Source organism: Simochromis diagramma, unplaced genomic scaffold (assembly GCF_900408965.1).
Source record: "Simochromis diagramma unplaced genomic scaffold, fSimDia1.1 OVJJ01000649.1, whole genome shotgun sequence".
In the NCBI taxonomy this organism is placed as follows: domain Eukaryota; kingdom Metazoa; phylum Chordata; class Actinopteri; order Cichliformes; family Cichlidae; genus Simochromis; species Simochromis diagramma.
The window spans coordinates 1,110,953-1,122,852 of record NW_024387444.1 but is presented as its reverse complement, the minus strand read 5'-3'; the positions used below and the strand labels follow the sequence as shown (position 1 = coordinate 1,122,852).

At 41.1% G+C, this 11,900-nt stretch overlaps 1 protein-coding gene across 3 annotated transcripts in view; it reads right to left on the bottom strand.

Moving 5' to 3' along the window:
- Window positions 1–3,887: 3,887 nt before the first annotated feature.
- LOC120722560 (anoctamin-4-like) overlaps window positions 3,888–11,900 on the bottom strand; it is a 57,344-nt gene continuing 49,331 nt past the window's right edge. For 2 of the 3 annotated variants that reach the window (XM_040013576.1, XM_040013577.1), the window contains exons 22-27: window positions 11,531–11,683; window positions 11,297–11,444; window positions 11,092–11,211; window positions 9,210–9,315; window positions 6,967–7,170; window positions 3,907–4,655 (exon numbers count right to left, since the gene is read on the bottom strand). In XM_040013576.1, the coding sequence (XP_039869510.1) occupies window positions 6,979–7,170; window positions 9,210–9,315; window positions 11,092–11,211; window positions 11,297–11,444; window positions 11,531–11,683 (719 nt within the window). In that variant the 3' untranslated portion in view covers window positions 3,907–4,655; window positions 6,967–6,978. Of the gene's footprint in view, window positions 4,656–6,966; window positions 7,171–9,209; window positions 9,316–11,091; window positions 11,212–11,296; window positions 11,445–11,530; window positions 11,684–11,900 lie in introns of all 3 variants that reach the window. The other variant, XM_040013575.1, reaches the window with a different exon arrangement.

Below are 11,900 nucleotides of genomic sequence, written 5' to 3'. Positions count from 1 at the left end.
TATTATTAATAATACTAATGTATTACATATTTTATATAATACTTTCTCATTATTAATTCATTAATTAGGTGTTCTCGCCTGTAAATGGTGCACAGGGTGGTCAGGACGATCCATGAGGGATAACAGTTCAGGGACCTCTCTACCAAGAATCAAAAATATTGAATTTCAGTCTTTAGTCTTTAGTGTCACTACGTCCAATGCTGCTCCCCCTGGCAGACCACAGCAAAGCACACTTTACTCACCAGCACTACTGATAGAAAATCTCCATCACTGCAGACACTGAAGCATCTCAGTTTACTTAAGAAACAGAACCCAGACATGGACCGTGTAGACATCATCCTTTTCCTTCTGAAGTTGATTTCTTCCAGACCACTACACAAAATCCTCTACTAGTGCCCTGCACTCGTCCTCCTGTCCATCACTCAGTAATTCAACCAGGTGAATAGGAATGGAGCAAGCACAGTTCCCTGAAGAGCTCCTCTACAACACATCGCCAGCCTGTCTGTCTGGTAGTCAATGATCCATGGGATGGTGGGCATGTTCCTTGACATTTCCTGTTGCTTCTCTCTCCGCAGCAGCAGCTGAATTGTATTAAATGCACTTAAGAAATCAAAGAAGGCCATCCTCAACGTGCAGCTGTTCCTTCGGGATCTCTGCAGATAATCAAATGTTTGCATCATATGTGATGTGAAGGCAACCGCCTGATACTTATGGTGTCAACTTTGGTACAGGATCCAGGCAAGATATTTTCCACCACACAGCAATGGCTTCATGCTGACTCGGGTTGTAAATGTGACGACTTAGGATCACAGACTCATGGCTAGCTGCAGGTCCTCAGAACCTTGGGTGTGTGTGTATGTGTGTGTGTGAGAGAGAGAGTGAAAAAGAGAGAGAGCGAGAGAATTCATTTTGGGGGGAAGAAGTCAAAATCACTGAAGCAGTGAGGATATGTGGAGACCAGGGTGTGTAGTAGAGGAGGTAGCAGGGGGGCTGTGAACTAGATGTAGCAATGTTTCAGCAGGCTGCCCACCGGTTGTGGTTACACACCACAGTGCTTAAATGGAACAGGGAACTGACTAGCCATTATAACAAATGACTGTCTTTTCCTCTTCCTCTAAATTTGTATGTAAATCACTGTGCAAGTCCACCAAATTAGAGCCAGAAGTAAAATAAAATTATCCACAAAAGTTTAGGTGCTGATGCAGCTACTCACGGAAGCTGGCATGATGCCACAATAATGAATGCATTAATTTCAAAGTCTGGCTTTCCTAATTGTTGATTTACTTTAATGCTAGGGGGAATACAACTCCTAGCATTTAATATCTGAAGTCAGCTCTCTGTGAGATGCTTAAAGAAAGTTTGCAATGTTCTGTATTTTATTTTTTTTATCAGCCAAGCTACCTTGACTAATAATACAGCCCAGTGACTCTTGTTAAAGCAGCTATGAGGAGACTAAGACCTTCACGTTACCAACAATTAAATTCATCACATACAACAATCACAGTATTGACAAGCATTTATGTTTCTGTCTGCTTGGTTAATGTAAGTAGAATACTTTTTGGAGATGGGGTCCAGGAGCCACCGCCAGCCCCCTTCAAGGCCTTCGCCAATTCATGTTTAAGCCATTCACCTCTATCTGCTAAAATGCTGTCAAACCTCAAATGAGGACGTGGGCCCAGTGAGTGAACTCTCCCTTTATCTTTGTTTTGGTCTCCTCCACCGCCTTTGCAGACAAAAATCTGGCTGTTTTGCCACAGAGACCTCCTCTCAGGGGGTTTATTGGCTAAAACAAAACAAAACAGCAAAACAGCAGCATTCTGCATTTAAAAATGGCACTTAAATGAGCAGGAGTGAATGGAACTTTAGGGTTTCAACCAACTTTCTGTGGTTTCACTAAACAATAAGCAGTACCTTTCATGTTAGACTTAGTCATTTGATCCATTTGAGATCCAGAGAATACAGAGCTTTAAAACAACATAACCTGAAAACCACAGAGATTCTTTTAAATGTTGTCAGTGAGAGGAGAAAATGCTGAGGTTAGCTCTTTCTGCCCTGCGATGCATTCTAATTTCCACATATGCCTTGTTACTTTTTCACTGCATGCGTACCTTTCAACTATAGTGATTTCACAGAGTGCTGAACTGCCAAAATACAGGATATGAGGAAATGTCAGATGTTATCCTCTGACGGCCTTATGTAACTCCTGAGCGTGTGTCAAGGGTAATCCTCTTACAGGGGAGAAAAGTCCCCTTAATAGGAAACAAAACAGTTTGCCTCCTCTGTCCCCTGCTTTTAATAATCAAATTGCAGCTTGCGCAAAGGCCACCACACCAAAGTAATCCATGCTGGAGGACAATCCTCTGCTCTTTAATCTATGATTATTTGCATGTTCAAAATGACCAGATAGTGACAGACCTTTGACAAACAGATGTGTTTGGGCATAGAAAAACATCTTATTGATGATAGCAATGATTCCTTCATTTTTGTGTATGATCTACAAAAGAGTGCAAATCTAGAGGCTGTCGTGGAATTTGTAGGAATTCATTAATTTGCTTTGAGCTATGGCTCTGTCTTCATCGGGGTATTATTAATATTGCAAGAGGTTGGCCAGTTAACAAAATGTGAACTGCAAATTAAGGCTCTGACTCCCTCTGTTGGTGTGGGATGATAAATGCTGGCGTTACTCAGGATTAGAGTATTTCAAATGCACAACAATTCACACCTCTGAACTCAATACCTGGTGGTGTCACGAAAGATTTGAGCAGTGAAAGTGATGTTAAAAAACAGCAATACAACCCTACAAAACAGAGTCCATTACAGATAAAGTTTCTCTTCTTAATACAAGGAAAAAAATGAATAAAAAGGAAGACTCTGTGTTAAATTTACTTGGATCTGGCACCATTTTAACGATATCTGGTTGAGATGGCAGACTTTGGAAAAGTCAGTGACAGTTTTGTAAAGAGTAACCAATCAAAAAAGTTACAGCCATTGGTTTCACTTTTAGCAAAACATGTTAGAATGATTATTTTCTTCGTTCCCTGGTTACCAAGACTCAGGAGAACGATTCAAATAAAACCAAAAATTACATTTTCTGATTGTGTACTGTTAGTAGAAAAGTACTGGTTTTTACACTTGCCTGGAAAGTGAAATGTTACTTCATTTCTAGCCGGGGACAATAATCCCCTTTGGTGATGCATCAGGAAGTGTGAAACTGTCAAAACAAACATGTGGAGCTACCTGCGGTGGTGACCCCGTATGGCAGGGGAGCAGCCAGAAGTGGCTCTCAGTGATAACTTCGACCTCAGTTCGTTAATGTGACCCAGTGGTGAGTGCTTTTCCACACGGGAAGAGAGCCCTGGGTCAAAATCAGAGTTGTGAACCTCATGTTGTTTGTCTTGGCTCAGAGCACTCTTGAAAAGAGACTCTTAATTTCAAGAGTTCTACTTCCTGTTAAAATAAAAAAGTAACTTGAAGTCTGATATCTTCCTCTCAAATGCGGGGAAATAAAAGTACTCTATGAAGTAGCAGAAAATAGTTACTTTACCATGTTCACTTTTATTTTAACCTTTTCATTGGGAAATATATTTTAAGAAAATAATGAACCAATTGTAGAAGAAGCATGAGAGTAAATACTCATTAATAAAGTTATTATCCATTTGATTATTGCTGACTGTTTTTATCCCATTGGTTCGTATTGGTTTGCACCTCTAAAGAAAGTTGACATTTTTGCCTCTGTGGTTTTACTGTGGAATTAATTAACTAGAAATATATATGAGTCTGTTTCCTTGAAGTAGGAACTCAATTAAATAAATACACCTTTTTCACTTTTTAGTGAGTGCTGACTCACCTGCAATGAAAAAAAAAGTAAAAATACGTTAAAAAAAAAAAAAGCTGGATGCAGTGAAAGAATTTTCCATATTAAGTTTTTACAGTTGTTTCCCTGTACTTTTAAACCATGCATTAAACTTACCATGACATTTTTTTTCAGTGTTAATGACAATAATGTCTAAATAAAAAACATCTACTGACTCAAGATATAATCAAGAAAGGGAAAGTCAAATGTCTTTACAATAAATAATATTTATTACTGCAGTTATCAATCTAAATTCAAGTGGAAAGCATTTCCAATATAGGCAAACTGTGGACAGCGCCATAGCCTTGATAGAATAGGTCTTTACATTACTTAATTTTTCTTGCACTACACTATAGCAGAGCATATAAGCCTGACATTCATTTAAATACATTTATTTACAGTAAAGCAAAATGTGAACTCCCTTAGCAAGAAGAAATGTAAACAGGGTTTGTTACCTAGTAAGCTCAGGAGAGTAGGTCCTCTCATCTAAAACAGAAAATGTGGAAAAGTTTCATCTTGCTTAAAATCTACATTCAGGATCTGAAGATGTACCCTGCTGAGAGTCCAAACTGGAGGGGAAAAAGTAGCAAATCCCACTGCCAAATGTTCCAGAGCACTTCTCTTAGTTTTGCAGACATGGGCTCCAAAGTCACTGTTACGGTGAGCTAGATGCAGTTCAGAAACTGTCCAACAGGAGGGGCTGGTCTGACATAGCAGGAGGAAGGGATGAGAGTCCAGTACATGCAGGAAACCCGGCACTCTCCCTCTGCTGTGCTGTGAAAACCAAAGACCTGCTGACTACCTGGAAATAAGAGACACTCGTGTAAAGCTTGCAAACACCGAGAAACATTTCAAACAAACAGCTTTATTTACATTTTTTTGGATCGCAGTTTGAATACACTTTGTACTGAATATACACGGCATTCATCCATGGCAGCAGAAAACTGCTTTTAATGTCATCTTTTGAGCAATAACTTGAACTGTAGCTTAGTAACTTTACTCTGTAATGAATTTAAATGTCTGGGTTTTAGTCCAGTAACAGAAAATGCCAACTAAAAGTGACTATAACACTTATTAAACACAAGAACTTTCATTTCCTGGTCATACAACTGTACATTTATTAAGTCGATATTAGATGGGCTTTTGAATTTCTGTGGATAGACTGGATATAGATAAAAAAACATAAACCGGGCTTTCAATCAGTTCACATTTTCAGTCAGAACTAAACGTTAGCACAATTTGCTAGTTAGCTAGAGTAAATACAAGACTGCAACAGCTGTTCTGGTGGACTGAAATTTGTAGTCCCCATAAGAAGATGCTAGTTGTGAGTAAATGGCAACTACCAGAGCTGAAAACGGAAGCTAATGCATTAATGCCAAATACTGCATTTCCTCAAGACTGTCTCCAAAGACCCCCTTGGTAAAACATCATAGCGGAAACAAGGATGTTTACAGCCTTATACAAAAAAGGCTTTTGGTCTCTATAGCTGAGTCACACTGCTAAGTATTTAATAACTCAGACTTTTTAAACTTTTTAAACTTTTAAAACTTAGCGGTAAAAATCTTTAAAAGGTAGTAAAGCCAGAATATTCTCATTCCCAACGCGCAACATACTGACAATTTCTCACAGCCCGAGGAGTCTCATAGTGACGCGAGAGGTACCCTTCTGCGTCCTTATGAGATGCTCCAGATTCTCAATTGAATCCAACAGAATGCCGCTCGTGGTGGGAACACACGCTTCGAGCAGAGGCTCCAGCCCTCGCTTCCAGCCTGAACCAGAACCTTAACCATAAGCTTAAACCTATCACGTAGTGTTTTCTAGAGTGATTCATGATCAGAACATAAAACACATTTACATGTATGGATTCATTCCTTTCGGCTCTCATGCCTCAGATTGCATAACATACCGATGATCTGTCACATGCGCCGTTGTATGTTATGCGTTGGGATGAGAACGTGGTGAGTAAAGCGGTAAATGCCACTACAAATCAGTGTAACCTCTCTGTGTGACTTAGCAGACACTTATGTCTGCATATGTCGCCCATCCACTTTATGGTATTCTAATTTTAGGCACTAAATACCGGCTAAAAGAACAGCAGTGGTCAAATTAATAACTTTAAACCATCAACATGGGTCTTCACCAGTGTACTGGTGTAACGCATTACAAAGTAAACATTACACCAGTAACTAATACAATGCATGCAAAGTAATATGATTCATCACATTACATGTGTCCATAATACTGTAATGTAATATGTTAATATGATACTAAATTCAGCAATTATATTGCAGTTACAATTATCTCTTTACGTCTGTTACAAAGGTTCTTCAGTTATCAGCAGCAGAAATGAAAAAAAAAACAAAACACCCCACATCAAACACTTTTTTTTGTCTTGTGTACTTGCACTACAATCAACTGAATTTGGGTGGAGTAAAATGGTGGAGCGGCATCAGCTTTGAGGAGTTATGTGCATCACTTTTATTTTAATTTCACAAAATTAACACAAGCCCACAAGCCACATTTTACTGATAAAGCAACTTTATTTTTTGCACATGTCTGCACAGACAGCATGCTAAGGCAAAGCTAGCCAAAAACCCAGAGTATATGCCGACCCCAACCCAGCAACCAAACGCTGATCTTTAATAGGCTTGATCTTCACTTAGTTAAATGATGAGTCATCAGACTTGAAGCCTCTGTTTCCACCTGTTCATGCCACTTAAGCAGAATCACTGCAGCAGCCCCTTTGAGGTTTCTTTGCTTTGTGTTCATATGCAACTACTAAAAGAAAGATTGTAGGCCTGTCCTCATTAGGATAGGGATTTGGGCTGATGTGTGGGACTGTAGCCTCAGGTTTGTTAGATAGTAATTACATGACACTGTGTTTCAGGTCATTTTACAGAGTAACTGGAAAGTAATGTAACGAGTAGTGTAAAAAATTTTTACTTTCTGGCGAGTAATTCAGTAACATACTTACATTTAATAAAAGTAATAAAGCAATACTTTTCCTAAATAACAACCCCAACGCTGGTCTTCATAAACAAATAAATGACATCATGGTAGCCATTTTTGATATACAGCCTTAATAGAGCTGAAGAAAATCTCTCTACATGTACCTGTTGGTGTGTTCAGGGCCATTCCTTATGGTGGACCCTGTCTTTCTTCTTCTTCTCATTTTTTTCCTTTTGCAGTCTCTCCAGCTCAGCCTCATACATCATCTCCTGGATCAAGTATTTCTCCCTGCGCATTCTGTCTCGCAGGTCCTTGGGAAGGTCGGGGATCAGGTATGCGATCAGAGTCTTGATGGCAAAGACCATATGCTACAAAAACACAGAACTTTATCAGAAATCCCAGAGCTATACCTCCACTATGCTAAGAACTTTGAAGTGATAAGATGCAGTAATGCCTTTCTTCTTTGATTGTTATGTCCTAATAGGAAAGACTGGCTCTTTATCAGTTAAATGCTTCACAAACCAAAGCATAACAAATGATTTGAAAGATGGTAAAAAATTTCCGAGTGACACGTTTATTTGAGCCTCTTCTCTGATAAATACACTGTACCCGAGCAGCTCTAATCTGGATTTATAAAATGCTTTTTTTACACCTCCTAAATCTGGATTAGTTGCAATGTTACTTAGAGCGTGTGAGCTAAAATAGAAGAGTGCACTCCTCCAGCCGCTGAAAGCTGGAACAGGTCGCTCAGAATGCCAAACACAGGAAGCAGAACATGTTTTTTTAAATTGCATGACTCTATTTTGGTCACAGCAACGTTAGAACATGACTGGGCTTCTGAGGCTGCACTTTTCTGCAATTCATCAAATCTTTAGTCTCTAAATGATTTGAGTTGATGGGTCATGGTTAAAAATATTCACTAGAGCCATGTCTCTATTAGGCTTTTTTAGATTTGAGAAAAATATTGAGAAAAATACAGTTCTATGAAAATGTATTTAACCCCTTCATGATTTCTTACTTTTTTGCATATTTGTAACACTTGCATGTTTCAGATCATTGAACACTTTTATTATTATTCAAAAGTAACCCCAGTAAATGCAAAATGCAATTTTAAATTATTTTTAAGGGGAAAACAATCCATCTAAACATAACTGGTTGTGCCGCCCAAGAACTGCAATCAAGTGTGCCAACTGGCAATGAGTCTTTCACTTCATTGTGGAGAAATTGAGGCATTCTCTTTGCAAAACTGTTTTAATTTAGCAACACTGGAGGGTTTTCAGACATGAACGGCCTTTTAAGGTCAAAGATTTAAGTTCAGACTTTGACTAGTCACTCCAAAACCTGAAGTTTCGTTATTTTTAGCCATTCAGAGGTGGATTCTCTGGTGTATTTGGGATCATCGTCCTGCTGCAGAAGTGAGCTTGTGCTTCAGGGCATGAACTGATGGCCTGACATTCTCCTTCAGGATTTTCTGGTAGAGAGCATAATTCATGGCTCCACCAATTACAGCAAGTTGTCCAAGTCCTGAAGCAGCAAGGTAGGCCCAGATCACCACACTGTTACCACCATGTCTGCCTGCTTGTATGATGTTGTGTTAGTTTTATGGCAGATGTGAGATAGTTTCTGGCAATTGTGAAACGAGCCTTTATGTTCTTTTTGGTCAGCTGTGGCTGTCTCCACCAACTCTCCCATGGTGTCATTGTTGCCCAGTGTCTTTCTTATTTTTGAGTCATGACCTTTGACCTTTAGGTACAATTTACACCTGCAGTTCTTTTGTAACCTCCTTGATGAGTTGCTGATGCACTCATAGAGAAATTTTGGAAGGGTGGACTTTCCTGTGAATGCTCCAAGTTTACTCCATTTGTGAATAACGACCTCCCCCAGCCTTAGAAATGCCTTTGTAACCCTTCCACCCCGGCGTTGATGACTTTGTCTCTCATCTGTTCTCTCAGATCTTCTTGAGTTTCTTTAGATCGTGTCATGATGTTCCTCTTTTTGAGATCTCTTAGACCTCTTCAGCTTCTCAGACAGGTTCTATTTAAGTGAATTCTTGATTCAACAGGTCTTCCTGGGTGTGGCTCGTAATCTAAAACTAATTTTTCTAAAAAAATATGGTTCACAACAACTAATTCACCTAGACTAAGGTCGAGGTAAGATAGCTTTTTTGATCAATGAAATCATCATTTAAAAACTGAAATTTGCATTTACTCTTTTTATCTTTCTATAAAATTAGAATTATTTTGAAGGGGGAAGGAAGGGAGTCAAGTACTTTTTCACAGCACTGCTGGTTGGTCCTGATAAATAAGAGAGAAAGGTGAAAACCTGTTGACAAAATAATAAGAAGGAATCCAATTCCAAAGGCAGCCTGCAGCCTGCTGTCATTTGTCAGTGACTACAAAAGACTGACCTCAAAAACAATGATGAAGGCCAGCCGGGCTGCCAGGACGTGCCAGAACTGCAGAGTGTAAGAGTAAGGCTCTGCAGAATCTGGAGGCTCCCTGTAGTCACGATACCTAAAAGGGGAGGGGAAAAAAGAGAAAGGTCAAAGTTCATCCTACAGAAACACTGATGACTCATTTACTCATATTAGTGAGCAGGAAAATTGGGATACTGGCAGAAAATGGGGCGTTTCCAAAATGATGTTCTGTAACTTCAGTTCAATGTGGATCTCAGTAAGATCACTCAGTTACCAGAATTGTGAATAAAGTAGTGGATTATCTTATAGTTGACCCTGTGCTTTTAGCTGAAGCCTTTTTAAAACAAACAAACTTCTCTTTCCACATGTCTGTGAAGGTTCTCAGTCATCCAGGTCATCGTAGTCAAAGGAGCTTGCAAAGAAAAGCGTCTGGACTTCTTTAAGTTGCTTGAAGACGTTTCACCTCTCATCCGAGAAGCTTCTTCAGTTCTAAGGTCAAATGGTGGAGAGTCCCAGATATAAACCTAGTGGGAGTATCCCCCCACAGAGGGACAAAAGGACCCCCTGATGATCCTCTAATCGCCTGAGCCAAGGTGTGAAACTGGGTGTGGGTCCCAATCAGCCAGAGTTTCGGGTGTGTTCATTGTGAAACCTGGCCCCACCTTATCATGCGAATTCCTGAGGTCAGATGGCCCAGGATGTGAGTGGGCGTTAAGGCGAAGGAAAGACACAAAGGACAACTGTTTGCCTTTCCTGGACTGCGCCGTGCACATTGAAGAGAACAGCAAACTCAACATCAAAGTTTACCGGAAGCCCACACACACGGACCAGTACCTCCTCTTTGACTCCCATCACCCTTTGGAACACAAACTTGGAGTAATTAGGACCCTACACCACCGGGCAGAACATGTTCCCTCTAAGCCTGAAGGAAAAAAGAAGGAACACACACATATAAAGGAAGCACTCAAAACGTGCGGCTATCCTAAATGGGCGTTCTTAAAGTCAGCAAAGAGGCACAGAAAAGAAGATCAGACACCAGCGAGGGAGGATAAGAAAGACAGACGCAACAGCATTGTCATCCCCTATGTAGCCGGTGTATCAGAGAAACTCAGGAGAGTTTTCTCCAAGCATGACATCCCAGTGCATTTCAGACCCAGCAACACGCTCAGACAAAAACTAGTTCACCCGAAAGACAAAACGCCAAAACACAGACTTAACAACGTGGTGTATGCGGTACAGTGCAGCGAGGAATGTCCAGACCTCTACATTGGAGAGACCAAATAGCCACTTCACAAGCGCATGGCACAACACAGAAGAGCCACCTCCACAGGACAAGACTCAGCAGTCCATCTGCATCTTAAGGATAAAGGACACTCTTTCGAGGATGCCAATGTTCACATTTTGGACAGAGAGGACAGATGGTTTGAAAGAGGAGTGAAAGAAGCCATCTATGTCCACTGTGAGCGACCATCTTTGAACAGAGGCGGGGGTTTACGACACCAACTCTCTGCCATCTATAATCCAGTTTTGAGATCCCTTCCCAGACGCCTTAACGCCCACTCACATCCTGGGCCATCTGACCTCAGGAATTCGCATGATAAGGTGGGGCCAGGTTTCACAATGAACACACCCGAAACTCTGGCTGATTGGGACCCACACCCAGTTTCACACCTTGGCTCAGGCGATTAGAGGATCATCAGGGGGTCCTTTTGTCCCTCTGTGGGGGGTTACTCCCACTAGGTTTATATCTGGGACTCTCCACCATTTGACCTTAGAACTGAAGAAGCTTCTCGGATGAGAGGTGAAACTAACAGTGTTTCTGTTTTCTACATACAGCTGCCTCAAAATAACAGCTTTTCACTTCTCACACCACCTGCAATACTTCACGGCTTCTCCAAACAGCTCCGAGCCATTCGTCCTGGGGTGCGACCTCCTCTCAAAATCTGACACCCGGAAAACTGAGAGACTGGCGTTGACATAACCCATCATGCACCTGCGGCACATACGGGAAATGATTTTACCAACTGCAGCATGCAGCAACACAGAATTAAAGCAAAAACTGTAAAATCATCCCTCACCCCTCCCCTGCTCGGCCCTGACCAGCGCAGGGTCCGTACTTGTAGGCGTAAACAAGGCGGGGGATGAAGTCCGAGGTAACGGCGATCACAAAGGCGTTGGTGATGACGGACAAGATGCCGATGCCCTCCAAAATGCCATACCAGATCCCTGCCAATAAAGAATGATTTCAAAGACACCCCACAAACAGGAAAGTGTTTCTATAATAAAGGAACGTACTGCATTTTACTTTTTACCTATATCTTTGGCTTGTGATGGCAGAGGGCGTCGCCACTGTGTGACAAACTTGTAAGCGTCTAAACGGATCTCGATGATGTTGTTGATCAGCGCCAAGAGAGGGGCCAGAGGGAAAGCTGCCACGAAGATGGTGGTAAAGCCAAACTGTAAAACTGAAACAAACAGTGCAAGACTTCAGAGGCCTTCACTACAGCCGGCCACGGCAGATGCCTGGTTCTGTTTGAGGTTTCTTCCTGTTAAAGGGGAGGTTTTCCTTCCCACTGTCGCCAAGTGCTTGCTCATAGAAGGCTGTCTGATTGACGGGGTTTTGTCTGCATTATTGTTGGGTCTTTACCTAACAATAAGAAGCACCTTGAGGCGACCATTGTT